Below are 16338 nucleotides of genomic sequence, written 5' to 3'. Positions count from 1 at the left end.
TACAAACTTACTTACTTAAGGCTAAGCCCACTTGTGTAGTAACTCTTCTGATGCTGTGTGAAAGAACCAGAGAGAAACTGGAATTAGAAAGAATTGCCAGTCTTGTTGTTTCAGTGTGTTATACTTGGGGATCAATGTAATTGCTTGTGTGGAAATGCTGATAAGTGATGAGAAAATGTTTTAATGGTGGGAACTTTATTTTTCCAACGTGGATTGCATGACCAATCTGATGTTAAATAAACTAGTTGCTCTAGAAATGCTTATATCTATTATTTGCAGACAGCTAGTGCCCAGTGTAGAATAAAGAAAGGTAGTCAGCCTTATAGGAAGGTGTCATGATGCACTGCTGTCTGTTTTTAGTGTAGTCTTGAATGAATTGATGTAACATTTTCAGTTCTCCCCTCAAAAAGTTATCAATCAGTTGGATAACAAGCTAAATAGAGGCATGGGGCTGGATATAGCTTTGTAAGGTTTCCCAGCCCATCTCTGTGCTTGGGGAGGGTAATGTGAGACAGATGCTTGTCTAATCTGTTCTTAAAGACCTCCAGCAGCAAAGATGCTACCACTTCATTGGGCAGTCTACTGCCATGTTTTGCTGTCCTTAAAACTGGGAGGTATTTCATAATGTTCTGAATCTCTTTGCTGTAGTTCACAACTTCTCTGTCATGGAGATCTGCTTACATTTTTGCAACCACTTTTAATGAATCCAAGGGCTATTAAAAAGCTCCTTCCTTCAGCATCCTGCTCTCTCAGCAGCACAAGGCAGATCCTTTCCCACAGGTTATGTGGTCCAGATCTTTGACTGCTCTCCTTGCTCTCTTGTGGATTTTTCTTTCTTTTATTTGATTACCAAGTGATATAGCTCAAAGCTGCATGTGGTACTCAAGTGGAGGCCTTGGCAAGGCCATGCTGGAAGGATGTTTTGCTCTGTCTCTCAGCAATGTTCCTGTGTCCTACCTAGCCTGATGTTGAGTGTCTTCAGCGCTGTTTGCCCCAGCTCAGATGTGTGCTTTAACTGTCAGCTCCTTCCCTGCAGACAGGCTGCTTAGCCACTGCCTTGCACTGGTGCAATTGATTATTTATTTCTGCCCACCTGTGGCTCTGTGGGTTTGTGAGCTGCTTGAATGCAGAGTCCTTCCACCCACCCCCCCCTGCAGGAGATGATTTTCAACATCTCAGTGCTGGAAGAAGAGAGATGATTAGAAACTACTTCTATAATTCCCTCTGCAAGACTTTCTGCATGGTAGCAGTGCTCCAGAAAACCTGTCTATTGGCATTTGGGAGGATGCTGCTTAGCTTCTTTCCAAGGTGATGCAGGAGATCTTAGTAATAAGAGTAAGAAGTCCTTAAGTTTTATGAAAGCCCCTTCCTCCTAGCTCCATAACAAAGTGAAAAGGAGCAATGAAATCTGCAAAAATCATAAGGAGAGTATTTATAGGAGCTGAGTCTTGAGAAGTAAGAATTCTAGCTGGAGCTCAAGATTTTTAGACTTTGGACTGAACACGTAATTGCAAATAGTGCATTAAAGCACAGTGTGGAACCTTGTGTTATAGTGTGAAGCTACACTGGTTTTATAGTGAACTTGAGACAAAGAAAGAAAATTGTACCTAAGACAGAACCAAAAAGTTTGTAGGCTGGGAGATGTATCCGGAAGGACTATTCACAAGCCAGGCTAGCTGGGAGGTTGAACAAACTCATCCTGCCTCAACTTAAACAGAAGTGCACTTTTTTTCTATCTATATACCAGCTGCAGTCTGCTCCTTTATAAATCCTAAGTTTGCTGTAGTTTTCATGCCTTCTGATGAGTTAAAATACATTTTCCCTTCAATATGCTCCACACATGCAAATACCACTTTGTCTAAAATATTCAAGGATGCAGACGGCTTGGGGAATGATTCAGTATTTTCACCTGCATTGTGAATTCTCTACACTTAGGATTGTTTTTATTTGACACTATATATATTAAAAAGCACAAAACTTCTTTGCTCCTCGTCATTACTTGTCTCATTGTCACACTTTAACTCCTCCAGGTAGGAGGCATGTAAGTGGGTAGAGCATATGGTGGGAGTAAAGCTTCCACAGTTTTTCAACTTCTTTCACAAATGCTGTTTTTGCAGTATGGGCTGGGAGGCGCAGAGGCGGACCAGAAAGGTGTTTTGCCCATGCGGAGCATATAGAAAACTTGATTCTTCATCTTGCCTGATGGGCTTGGTAATTTTCAGTGCTTCAGTTGCATGGGCTGTGTTCCTGTACAGGTGTTTTAGTGTTTTAATAGTCTCTTTAATTAGCCTGATCAGTTGAGACAGGGAGACCACACAATTTAAGTGCAAATGGTTCTGCACACAGAGGCTCCATGCTCTATCCTGTATGTGCAAGAGATGCTGGCTTGCAGGGGTGTAACTCCTGGCTCTTCATGCTGGGGTGGACAGGCATGCTCCGATTTCTTTCCTTCTCTCTCCAAATTGTGAGGAACCCAAAATCCCATGGAGCGTGTTAACGGGGTGGGGGTGAGAGGACTGTAGCCAAATGGCAAAGTGCTTGTGCTTACACCTGCTCAGGTGCACTCTCGTGAACGCTGCCCTGTAACCCCCAGTGCCTGCAATTAGTAACACCAACATGCTGGCCTTAATGTTGGACCCCAAATTAAAGGCAGCACTTGGTTCTGTCATCTTTACCAAGGCAGGGAGCCTTGCTTAGGAAGATAACCTCTTGTCTTGTGTTCTGGGATCATAATCAGCCTAACAGCCGTGTCTGTACAGGAAGGCAGGTGAGCATGCTTCGGCACAGGGCTCAGGAAATGTTTGCTATTGAGATATCAAACAGGTCCTTGGCCAGCCACCGAGGGCCTGAGCACATTAAGCTTCTGGATGTGCTTTGGGCGGCAACTGATCTGCTAAAAGGTCTGTGTACGCTGCTTGTGTCAAAGAAACCTTTTCAAGCTTTATCATGTAGTCCCATTGCTTTGACTCACCAGAAGAGGAAATTGTTAAGAAAATAACCTTAAAGAAGAGAGGCTCTGGATAATGTGCCACAATTTGGGACACCTTAACCCAGCTGGCCAAGCGAGGGTAGCTGATGCCTCTTTCTGTGTGGGTCACCAGTGAAACATGCAGAGACCCCTGGGGTCATGTGCTGTTGTCAGCTGTGGCTGTCTTCTGCCTGCTAATGGCACAACCCTGAGGGAGGTTCGGTGTGCAGGTTCCCTCCCTGTACTGGGGGACTGAGTTAACAGCACAGCTCACAGATGATAGGAAAAGGCAGAACATATCACAAAGATTCACTTACCGTCTAGGACTTCAGAATTTTTTCCTACAGGATGTTTCATCTTTAGCACAGCTTTTATTATTAATCTCTGGTGTAGTCAGCTCTCTCTTGGAAGAAGTCATTCATCTTGTCTGACATCAGGGAATTGGTTTAAATTAGGATTAAATGCCATAATTTTTCTTAATAACTCTAATTAATATCCTTAATCACTTTCCAAAGGTCTGTTGCAACCTCCGTACCTCTTTCTACCCCAATTTGCAGGGGGAGATGTGGCACGTTTTCCTAAGAAAACGTGCAGTTACTGGGAGGGCACAGTTGCTTTTCTCAGCAACAGAAGAGGACTGGAACTTTTTGTTTTGAAGTCAAATTCTTCAAAATGTTTCTGCTTTTGTGCTGGCTTAGTTACAGAAACAAGGATCCATGCATAAGAAAGGCATTGTCTTCCTTTGTGGTTTCTAATTGTCAAAATAGATGCTGTAGCATGCTTTAGAACCCTAATGCACATTTATATGCCTTCAGTGAACTTCTACATGTCTGTGTGCTTAGGGTGAATTCAATATTGACAGTTAACAAACCATTTCTTAAACATGGCAGGAGGTAAATAGTCATAAGACAAAACTAATACAGCTCTTTCTTCCACAGTGATCATGAGATTGTTACAAAAAAGTTTAGAAATTAAGCTTTGATGAAATTGCTATTTGTATACACTTTAGGTGGCTAGGCCTGATTATGTAACTGAACACTGTATCTGCCTGTGTAAGCATAGAAAACATTGTCATGAGTCTGCTGGAGTTCATGTTTTACTTTATTCTATAATTGCATTCAAAATATAAATACAATTTCCTTCAGCACTGAACACAATCATTTAAAATCACTGTTAAGATAGATTCACACTGACTTTTTAAACATAGGTATAACTTGACTGATTTCTATAGAACTATGGCTACTTGCCCAGAAATGAACCTTGTAGATTGAATCACTAGCTCACACCTTTAAAAGGCTTTAGTATCTCTGTTCTTGGTTATTTCTGATTACTGGAAGAATTATGCATTCTCTCAACATTTCAGTCAGTTAAAAGTATTTAAAAACTGATCAAGTTTTGGATCAACGCTTGTGCTCTTCCCAGAATATATATCTAAAGCACTGCTCTACCTCCCCACAGGCTGTAGTACAGTATGCTGAACTGCCCCCAATTGCACCAACCTCTAGCTGCTGTGCTTGCAAAATAAGCAGTACAACTACAGGCAAGACTCACTGCTGGAGAGTTTAGATGGGAAAAGAAGCTAAACATGGAAATTGTCTCTAGGCACCCCTCCCATCGGACCTAGTCAAACTGCCAAGGATTGGACTACAATAAAAAAAATTTAAAAATATATTGATCATATAAAAATAATTCTGATGTGTCTATATACATGCCCTCTCTCTAGCACAAACTGGTCTCTGCTATTTTGGGGTATCAAGTCTGGCATCTCCTCATTCAGAAGCTGCTTTTAGATGACACTGTCCTATATTCTAGTTTATCTGAAATATTCAAACTCAAATACTGCAGTTAGCTTGTTTCCCATCCTGACAATGAAAAGTACAGGTAAACTTCACAAATTCAGCACTGTGAGTATGATGGGAATCTAGGCTAAATAATTCACTTTGCCCCCACTACTTACTAACAAGCAAAAAGAGGGCTCCCTCCCCTCCTCCCCTCAACCTCCTTCCCATTTGTGCTGTTTGGGCTCCCGGACTGCCCACTTACTGGGGAGGAAGACAAGGCTGGGCAGGGAAAGAGATCTTGGTTGGATCAGCACTTGGTTTCATGGCTTCCTTGGTTCTCTGGGTTCTCTGGTTAGCAAAAAAAGGTTTTGGTAGAATTGGAATGAAAGTAATAGCTCTGCTTAAAGACCTAACAATCCTCTCAATCCCTACCTATACAAAAACAAAGTTTGGGTTTGAAACAACTATAACACATCCTATGAAACTGAACATATTCATTATAATTTTGTATTACTCCTTAGCTGAGCTGCCTTGACTAACAACTGTATGGGTACCAGCTATGCATTGCTTCAGCAGCATAATCTGCAGTTTGTCAGTCATCATTACACTTGTAAGTTAGAAATACTTTTAGAACTGTGAAGATGTCCCAGAATAAATCCTTAAAACTTCTTAAACCTTCTCTCTGATTTTTCCTAATCTGAAAAGTGAAGAACTGTACAATATTTTCTCTATTTTAAAAAATAAGGAAAAAAAAGGCTCTGTTCCTCTGCCTCCTGTAATTGCCATCCTGTTGTTCATTTGAATGCTCAGACTCATTGGCAGAGGCAATAGTATATGTCTATTAAAACATACAAAGCCACTTTAATCAGTGTTTAAGGAATAAATCACTGCAATGCAACATAGGATCACTTGCTTTTGGAAACTTCACCCTTATTCACAAAATCTTTCTATCTCCACAGTTCTGTTGATTAAAAAGGAAATCTGTATGGAGAAATGCTTATAAAAATCATACATAAAATATGGCACAGGTTTTCTTCCATTAAAACACAAGTCTTCTAGCTGCTCTGTGCTTCATCAGCCTATCTTCTTTCCGTTTCTCTGAACACTAAATAAGACTAGATACTTCAAGGAGTTAGATCAGGCCCTTACATTGGCCATGTGGAACAGGGACTAAAAACTTTTCTGCAGTGCCTCGCACTGTACAAACATCCTTCTAAAAAGTGTCTTGTGCTCCTTTTGACCTATTGCTCTAGCATGGAAATTTCTCTATCTGAGACTTAAACTGTGCTCTTTATGGAGCAATAGAACTTTTTTTTTACATATGTACATCTTTATTGCAACTCCCTCAATTAGTTGGACAGCAGCTTTTTAAAAAAAAAGCAATGAATATTCACTATACTTTTAGTCTTATACCTGGGAGGAAACAATAGGGTACATGTCCTACAGCTTCCTCTATAATGATGTCATTGGCCATCCTATGGAGCAGTACTGCCAGGGCTATCATACTTACCTCTGTTATCAATACCACTCACTACTAGAAAGGAGTGGACCCTAACATTTAGGAAAAGCCTGTCTGCTGATGTTCATGCCTCAGTGTAAATGGTAGTAAAAGAAGATCACCCTGTGAATGCCCAGCACTGGGAGGAAAAATGAGGAAGATGGGAAAAAACTAGGAGAATAACTAAGGAATTTAAAGGTAACTGCAGAATATGCAAACCCAACAGAGAGGTAATTTTTCTGTCTGGGAAGACACAGAAGTGAATTTGATGCCACTGTCTTTAAGTGTCTTAAGCTAAATGCTTTAGTGCAGTATTACTTGCTTTTGTAGGTGAACTAAACTGGAAAAAGCTTTCACAACTATGTAATAGCCTATCCCTGCCTTCCCTACCTCTCTGCTCAAAACATGAGACAGAGAAGTCCCTACTGTTCAGAGTTCAGCTGCTGTGGCCAGTATTCAAAGAGCCAATATTGCAGGGAAATAACTTTATTTGACCTTACCTAATTAACATCTGCGCCCAAAAGCTGTGTGGATGGAGGAGGGGAACAGAGGATACAACGCTCTCCAAAAGTGTTGTAAGAAGAGGGTAAAGTTGTGATTCAAAAGAGTTTCATCTGAAAGTAGTTTGGGACAGTTTTCTACCAGTCTTTAGATGATTGTGAAAGTTGGCATTCATAAATAAATATTAGGAGTCCCTTGTGCTTTCTGGATATATAAATAAACCACTGAAGTAAACACAGCCTGCTATTGTCCCTTAGGAATGAATGTATACAATGTGTCCCTGAAACATTAGGGCTGCAAGGTATTTTCCTTAACCTGCTATGCAGCTAAGCTTGTCTCTATTAGCAGTGGTAAAACATAGAGATAATTACAGCCTTCTCTTGAGCAAATGATGCATACAGACATTAAATTCTCAAGACAAGGTTTTAAAGAAAATTCAGCTTCCTAGCAGCAAAGATAGTAAACTTTTGAATCCCTACACTATGTACCTATCAGCATCATTAGGTGGCTAAATATGCTTAAAAGTTTGACCACTCAGCTTCCAATGGCTATGAGGCATTGCTCTGCAGCTTGAGTTTTCAACCTTCAGTTGTCCATGTTATAAATGCTTATTTATTTCACCTATTGCAAATATCAGTCTTGGTATTACCACAGAACACTCTAGTATGCTGCACCAGCACAGCAGACTTGAGGTAGCTGGGCTTGGCTACCTGCCCAGGTATGCTGCAAGTCTATGCTGTTTCAGCTACGCTGCTGCCTGTGCTGAAGTAAGCTAGTGGACCTGGCTGCAGTTTCAGTAACGTCTTCTTTTTTTCTTTCTTTTTTTTTTCTGTTAAGGAAGGCAAAAATTAAACTAGAAACAAAACTACATGCAAATCTTAAGTAAAAGCTATTTAGAAGTGCAGAGTACAACAGAAGAACTGCAGAAGGCTTGCTATTTTGATGATTAATCATGTGATTAAAAGCCCACTGAAAACTATGGAAAGACACCCGAGGACTGACTTACATGAGCTTTGGATTAGCTGTAAAGGCATTTCACTATCTATGCACTGAGACTGTTGCATGCAACAGGTAATTAAATTACAGTTGCAACACTGAAGAACCACCAGTAATGAATACTTACTTTTGCTGACATAAGCAAATAACATCTGTATGGTAAATCAAAGCAGATTGTTATAGCTGAATTTTTAAATGATGCTAAAACCAAGAATTATTACAGAACAATCAACTAAAATGTACAGAAATTAAAGATGTGCCTGCACACACTACATATAGCTCAAAAGTCTAAAGTAAAGATAAAAAAATAGATTATAAAATTACATATTCAATGAGATACTGCCTGCACAGTGACCTGCACCCACTGAAAATCCTGAGCAGTCTCCACCCTCAATACTGTTGCTGAGCGCTGACTTCATGCTGCATTGATCAAGCCCAGGCTTGAATGTTGGGTTTTCCTCCTAGGAAGTAGAGGTTTATATGTTCAGACTATACCTGGCACAGTTATAGAGTGCTGAGCAGGAAACAATCTTGTGCTGTGAATTAGGAATGGGTGCAGTCCAGCTAGGTACTGGATCAAAAGGTACTTGGTAAAGTTGTTTGTATCTCTCTACATAAAGCTTCAGGTATCATTCAGCATCTGAACTGAGTAGTTAACCTATGCTAAAAACTATACAACATAATTTGATTGCAAGAAATGCATGAACTTCTAAGTCAGTTTGACTGTTTTCAGTGCTTTTCTGAGGTCAGAGTAGAAATTAGTCAGGGTACTAGCCATGGCAGTGTCCACTGCAGATTGTGGTAGCATCCCTCGCAGTTCAGTCTGAATATAACCTGTTAAAAGACTGTGGCTAGGGTAGTCCTTAAGTGGGACACAGAACCAACCACAAGGGTGATTGAATCCACGGACAAAATTAGGTCTCGCTTCTCCATAGTCTAGGCTTATACCTATTGAGGAAAACAAAAAACAAAACAAAATTAAAGCAAATGAATTTGAGACAGATGGGGGGGAAAAGGCACAGTATATTTAAAAAGTACAATTTCTGCTTGGGGATTTCAGTAGTGGTTACAACAGATGCACAAATTTTGGGAGGTACTTTCACGCATGAATGTCTGTTCTTCATTCAAACTCCCTCACATATGAACAGAACATAATAATCAGAAATTCTGACATTAGAAAGATATTCCTCTCATTTACTAGTAAGTTGTTGTTTCATCCAATTTGCTGTATGAGCTGGAGCAGACCACTCAACTTGTCTCTACCACTCCTGTCCCACAGTTAATGTAAATGGTACTTTAATACACAGGGATGGCCCATGGATAACCTGGTATTTGCACACTGGTTTAAATCTGTAAGACGTTCAAATACCTTTGAAATACTTCTTGGAGATCATCTTACACAGTTTTTTAAATATTTAAGAATAAAAGAAGTACAGAACTAAACTAGACTCATATATCATATCAAACTAAACTAGAGTCGTATCTTAAGCCAAGCAGCTGTTGCAAAATAAGAAATAAGCAGAGCTGAGCGGTGCCCTACCGCATGTTAGAAGCCCATCTTCATAGCTTGTAGTGTAAGAGAAATCAACAAACTCTCTTGGTGCTATGATGTTCCAGAGCTGGCCTGCAGTGGTATAGCGCATCACACAGCAGTTCTTGTCGAGTGACGCAATGAAGAGGATAAGAAAACAATAAGATTTAAGTACAACGAAAGGGAAATCTATGCTTGTATGCAGCTACTCTTTTCCACAAAGGCCACCTCCTCCGCTGGTAGCCTCTGCCCGCCACTACACACCATGCAGACAACTCCAGTGAGGTCTGAATGAAGGTATCATTTTCCAACCTAAATGCTGGAAATTTGTAATGACTTGCAGTGTGCACCTGAGAACTGCAGGAGCTGAGAATACCTGGCATCTTTAAACCACACTGACTAAAACTAGAGAACTGTAAGTCAAGGACCGGGAACTAAAAGCCCTGTGGCTTTTATGCAGCTTACCTAATACCTAGCAAGTCTGAAAGGACCAGGAATAAATCCCAGAAGGCCACTCTCAGTACTAGGAGCCTCTGTAAAGCACTTATAATCCACAAAGTGGATAACAAGACAGAATGCAAACAACTCCTCAGAAAAGCATTCTTAAGAGACATTTAGGGTTTCTGTAAATATTACTGTATCACAAAAATTTGGTTTTGTAAATAATTAGCAAGAAACCATTGCCATATAATTCTTCCTTAAGAGCCAGAGCAAAAGATGATTAATTGGTGCTTAAGCCAGAAGCCCACAGGCTTTTGAAATTCTGTACTGAATGTCCCCGGTAACCAAAATAAAGCTACCAGCTGGCGCATGATCAGCCTCAAACCTACCTTTCTTTTGCAAGTCCTGCCCCTCAGTATGAACTATTCTGGCTCCCAGCACAAAGCCCTGCCGCATAGTGAAGTCTGCCTTTTGGGAATAGGGAGAGGCTGTAGTTTCTGTAAGAAGTATGTGTGGAATTTTAACGCCTACAATTATGTACGTTGTGGAACAGAAGAAAGCAAGCTGTATGAAAAGTCTTTGGGATATAAAATGTAGGTTTTTTTCAGAGGGTATCAGAGCTCCTAGATCTGAGAGAATCATGACTGACCTTCCTAGTTTTACTCTGTATTTCCTTATTTTCCGTAGTATCTTCGTTTCCAGCATTGATGGAAAGCTAAACTTCAGACTTCAGAATAGAACTGTGAAGACAATCCCCTCCCTCTGAGCTTACCCACAACATGTATGCACAAAAATCACACAAACATGTACGAAATATCTAACTCCTTAGGCTAACATGTTTGTTGGAACAACTGCTCTGCTGCACTGCTGAATTCATATAGGCACCTATACACATTTTCCTTATGAATCTAAACAAATCTTTACCTCTTCAAATGTTTCTACGATGTCCATTGTAGTCATCAAGCTGTCCCAGTCTAGCCTATAAGGTCCAGGACGAATATGATCCACTATTCTGTTTGTAACGTCTTCCACCACTCCTTGAGCCTTGTAGCTAGAAAAACACAAGTTTACATTTAAAAGTGAGAAATTCTTTCCAAGCATTCTACTAGTTTGCAACAGCACACTTACTGTAATACCTTGCTACCTTGGGTTGTAATCAGCACACAATTTTATCAGAGAGGCAGTATGGAAAAAGACCTAATGGTGTATCTATTCCTTTCCACTGTAATAAATGGTATTCTGACAAACTTTTGCTTAAGCTTCAACTGTATTTCTCAAATTGCAAATTCTGTCCTCAGAGGAATGTTTGTTTCTAAAACAACTTGTCATTTTGCTGCTCTCTGATGGGAAGCAAAGGAGTCCTCCAGAGAAAACTGAAACTAAAAGCAAACAGAAAAGAGTGCAAGGATATGTGAAGAACAAGAATTTTCAGAAAGTAGAAACAGCAGCAGTAAAACCAAGACAATAAGAAAGTAAGTTATGCTTTGGTGGCCTATTAGAATACCATAGAAAATAATTTGGTGTAAGTTATTAGACACTAGATTTTTGCTTATTTGAGTTGCCTGGCCTCATGTTCCTCAAGAGAGAAAAATAATCAGTATCATTATTTCAAAACATTTCTTATTCATTAAGCCGTCATTTATTAATAACAGGTAATTTTCAGAAAACACATTCATTTATTCACTCACATAATTCACCCACATTCACTCCTACCACACATGGTTGGAGCAAAAATAGTGAGGCCAACCCCAGCCACATGCTCAGAAGTGGAAGACCATATTAATATGCTGGTGGCTTCTAGGCAGGTGTTTGGAAAGTCCCCCAGAAGATCCTTTATTTCATCAGGTGTATATATAATCCTGCAGTCTTCCATCTGTGTATAGAAGCCACTGTCCTCTTGGCTGTGGTTTAAGTTACACAACCTGTTGTTGATGCCACTGTGCACTGATGGCCCTGTACAGATTCAGTAGACTTGGTGTCTGGGCTTAACAGTTCTTGCAGATTCAAAAGGCCTTGCAGTCCCCAGAGCACATCAGTCCTTGAGATATACCTTTTCACAATATTTTTCCTTCCTTCAGCCTGCTATTTTCTAGTTACTCTTTCTCTATCTAAACCTACAGATACCTATAGAACCAATCACAGAAAGTTACAAAGGAAGGGCCTTTATGGCACACACCTTTTCCAAAATTACTTGATTCTGTGGTTTACAGATCATCTTTCTAAAAAGTCTGAGAGTATGATGTTGTAAACTTAAGCCAATGGGAGTTTTGTGGTATGTTGCATAGTATTCTATTTTAGTTACTAAAGCATTGAATTATAAAACCAAAATGAAATGGTACAGGCCTTTGCATAGCAAAGAGCTACATCAGATGATCCACCTAGCTTTTCACATCCTAAATTCTATAAAGCACACTTGTGAAATCTTAAAAATACATATCTGGTCTTAAAGCAAACTTACAGGTATCCACTGAATTCTTCTGATGGTTTGCGCCACACAGTAGCATCTTTCTGAAAAAGAATGGAAGAATTGTCGGTGAAAAACACTTAATAGTAAGATGTCCAGAAACATCACATTTTTCCAAAGAACTAAGACTTTACTATGGTATATCCCAAAGCACTCACTGACCTAGTATCTGAGCACTTCTGTATGTTTTTCTTAAGAATAGAGGCATCTTTTACTGATAATCTTTCATTCTTTTCAAAAATCACTCAAGTGACTTTCTCAGTATCAAATTATAGAAGCCTCTCCAAAAATAGCACCTGGCAGGCTAAGCCACTTTACTAGGAAACCACACAGTATAACGGAATCACATTATTACACAAAGCCTTCCAAATAAAAGATGACTCGAAAGTCATTGTCTGGACACTGCTCAGACAAGAAGACCACACAACTTATGTTTGCACTTCTGTAACACATGACCAAGCAGGTCATGGCAGGCACCAAGGAGGAGGCATTTAGGAGGTGCTGGCAGTGGCTGACAAGGAAGCTTAAGTTATCCCTTTCTCCTAGATACCAGACTCGAAACATCCTGCAAGCATTGGTCTATTCATTTCAGAGTTTGCCACGGGAAATAAAGGGTATCTCTTGTTTTTAATCTAACTATAAAATGCAATCTTCATATAAAACCTGTGTATTCAGGTGTTATAAAAGTGCCCTCCAAGATTTTCTTTATTTGGTATCATGAATATGTAAACACTAAGGACTAAACACCCTAAAGAACAAAAATGTAAGAACTACATCCTGAATTGTTAAACATACTGAGGGAGAAGGCATCTTCCCCCTCAGTAAAATCACCCTCAATCTTCCTTGTAGGGAGCTAAAGCTCTGAATTTCTTTTACATGGCAGAATACGAAAAAGGAAGGAAGGAAGGAAGAAATTCCAACTTTCATTTATTATGGGAATTTTACAGGAGTAAAGTATGAGGATTAAGGTCATCTGAACAGTGAGATTCAGGTAACTTCAGAAAGGAAAATAATGGTATGAGACTTACCATACCAGGTCTGATGCTGAGGTAAGTGTTTTGCAAGAGTAAGACATGGGTGCTCTATTCCTCCTTTTTAAGAAATGAAATTTGCTACTTCTGGAAATAATTGAGTTACATTTGGAAAATTTGACCCTGCCTTATCAATGTGTACTCACAAACGCAAGGCTCTCCAAAAGCATTGTAACAAAAGGGTATCCAAAAGCATTGTAACAAAAGGGTAAAGACGCAAATTTACTAGACCAGTAAATGCCTAGGACTGAGGCATCTGGAAAGTTTATTTAGCTTGATGGAGTGGGACTCACAAATGTCAAGCAGCTAAAAAGGATATGACAAACTGCTTGGGGAAAGCAGAGATTGCCTTCTGCTTCGATAGGAAGAAACTTCTGATAATGTGGGTCTCTAATACGGTGCTGTAGCTTGAAGGCAATTGAAACATATGAAGAGATGTGAGAGAAAGAACTGAGGATGATCTCAGTTTTTAAGAACAGGACATGAGAGGCTGGAGCATGATGGATTCAGACATTACAGACAAATAAGATTCCAGAGGTTGCCAGACCCTTCCTGAAGCTTGTGACTGATAGTTAGAAAGTTCAAGTGAGCAGCTCGTAACACTGCTAGCACTAACAGTATTTCAAATTTTGTTTCAAAGAAAGTCCATAATCCAACACAGGTGGGACTCCATTGCAAGACACTTTGCTGAAAATTGGTATGAAGAATGACAGAGTATGTCCGCAAAGAGAGGAAAAACTCTCTATTATCTAAAGCTGTACTATCCTAGAGTGGTTGTTTCACAGAGCCTCTTACCTCAAAGTCCTGTAAGAATTTGCCACATGTTTGACATTTGTGTTACACGGCATAATTTTTTTCCCCTAAGTGACCTACCACTTGCTTGACACATCAAATTGTGTCACAGGCAAGAAACTCCACCTAGATCACTTACAGTTTTCTTAGCAATCCGCCATTCGCTGTCTCCGATGCTGTGGTACTGAATCAGAGTGTTCTGCAGCTTTGTGGCCAGGGGTGCTGAATCTGGCAGGAGATCCATTTTTTTCCCCTCTCTTGCTTAAAAAAAGAAAAAAAGAAAAATTAAAACAGGACACTAAATTAAATAACAGCATTACTCATTTATACCCGGTGACATCCACTCACTTCCAACAGAGGAGGTGGAAATTACCAGTCTCAAAACAAACCCGCGCAGCAGGCTGAGCGGCGCAGGCGGGGCGCGGCAGCCGGCAGGACCCGTCCGTAGGCAGACAGCCGGCGCGGCGCGGGGGGTGCAGGCAGCGGGCCGGCGCCCCCAACGGCCGCCCCCAACGGCCGCCCCCGCGGCGCTCGCGCCTGGCGTTCCGCGGCCCTTGGAAGCGCGCGACGAGCCGCGCGCTGCCGCTGCGGCCGCGGGCCCCACGCCCCGCCACTCACCTGCGGCCCTCCCGCCCCCCGCCGCGGCAGGGGCGCTGCCGGCAGCCAACGGCTGATGCCGGCAGCCAATGAGGGCGCAGCCGGCTTTCCGGCGCAGCCAATGGCGGCGCAGCCGCTGTCGGTGGCTTGCGGCGCTACGCGCTGGGCAGAGCGCGCAGCTCGGACGGGGCGGGCCAGCAGGGCGCGGCCCTACCGGCTCATCCCCGCCCACGCTCGCCGCCTTCTCGTATCACGCGAACTTTCGACCCGTCACCGGCGTGTCGTCACTGGCGGGTGGAAGGAGGGCGCCTTCCCATTCGCTGCTGCGCAGGAGCCGAGCGGCGTGATTGGGCGGAGGGAGTGGAGTGATGGGAGAGGGGCGGGGTCCGGCGCGAGCGCGGCCGTTGGAGGCGGCGAGGCGGAACGGGGACGGCGGTTGCGGTGCGCCTGGGCCGGGTGCGGCTGCCCGCGCAGCGCGGCGTGCGGTGCTGTCGGGGCCAGGCGGCAGCAGGCCGTGGCGGTGCCTCTGTGGCAGCCTGTCACTACGACACTGCTTGGTAGCACTCCATACCGCTGTCCCCGGGAGTGGGGTTACTCCACGCCTCGGTTTCTCCAACTTGTCGTGCTAATATAACGTTATTAAGATTTACTCAGCGTTGCCAGAACAGGCGACATCGGTGCTTTTCAGTTAAGGCGTTGCGCTGACTCCCCTGCTGACTTCGGCCATTCAGCTGGGGCCTGTCCTGCGCCTTCAGGGGCGGTGGGCAAGAGTGGTGAAGACCTTTGTCCTCATCTCAGCACTCCACAGGTTGCCATCAGCTGTGAGTTTGCCACGGCGTCAGAAATTGAAAACAAAAAGTGTCTAGCTGTGAAGGATTTCAGACAGTGCAGAGCATAGCACTCTGGTCTGTTACCTTTCCGCTGGTAATAAAGTGTGTATTTGACCAGCTCCCACGCTACTCTCCCCACTCTTCCTTGGCCTGCAGCACTCTTCCAAGTCCTCTGTCTTCTGGCCTTTGAAAATGACTCTCTTTCCTGGTGGTCCGTTACTTAGTTTTCTGTTTTTGCCTTTTTTTTGGGGGGGGGTCATTTTTTTAAGTTTTCGAGGAAGTGAAACTTTGTTTTTTGAAGTTACTGGTTTTCATTGGAAAATGATTACTTTTGAAGAAAACTCTACTGGTAAACCTTATTTGTATCATGTTTTCATGGACTGGAAGGATTATAAAGCCTAGGATAAGTTTTCTGTACAGCTCTGGATACTCTAGATTCTGATATTCAGTATTCATTTTATAGGTACAAGCTGACTGGATGCTCTCAAGGCTTACAAACTAGTATTTGTGTGATCAGCATGACACTTTCCTATCTCCTAGTGCTCCCTGCTGTGCAACAAAGCATCAGTGAAGCACCTCAGGTAACTGGCATGTAAGCACTTCCATACACATTTCCTGGGCTATATTCCTTCATAGCTACAGCAATACCAACAGTGGCTGGGACATGAACCTGTGTGAGCAAAAACTGATCTTGCTCCTTCCTCCTGACATCCGTGCACATCCGCAGTGGGCACTTCTGAACCACTGCCAAATTACACCAGGGCCTTGTCGTCTGAGGAGCGTGCAGTATTGTTGTAGAAGAATATCTGTTCCTGTTGTTATACAGCACCTTGCACAGGGAAATTTTGATGATTGTGCTAAGTGGGGTCCTTGGACACTGCTAAAAGCCCCAAAATAGCTCTATCTCC

General features: G+C 42.1%; 1 protein-coding gene across 1 annotated transcript; it reads right to left on the bottom strand.

Annotated features, from left to right (window-relative positions):
- Positions 1-4065: 4065 nt before the first annotated feature.
- STARD4 (StAR related lipid transfer domain containing 4) lies at positions 4066-14653 on the bottom strand. The gene is made up of 6 exons (XM_062600396.1): positions 14622-14653; positions 14143-14260; positions 12175-12224; positions 10641-10767; positions 9285-9399; positions 4066-8692 (listed from the first exon to the last, which is right to left on the bottom strand). Exons 2-6 carry the CDS (start codon positions 14245-14247, stop codon positions 8454-8456), a joined length of 636 nt encoding a protein of 211 aa, XP_062456380.1. The 5' UTR covers positions 14248-14260; positions 14622-14653; the 3' UTR covers positions 4066-8453.
- Positions 14654-16338: the final 1685 nt, after the last annotated feature.

This window comes from Rhea pennata, chromosome Z (genome assembly GCF_028389875.1).
Source record: "Rhea pennata isolate bPtePen1 chromosome Z, bPtePen1.pri, whole genome shotgun sequence".
NCBI lineage: Eukaryota > Metazoa > Chordata > Aves > Rheiformes > Rheidae > Rhea > Rhea pennata.
This window is presented reverse-complemented; position numbering and strand designations above follow the sequence as displayed.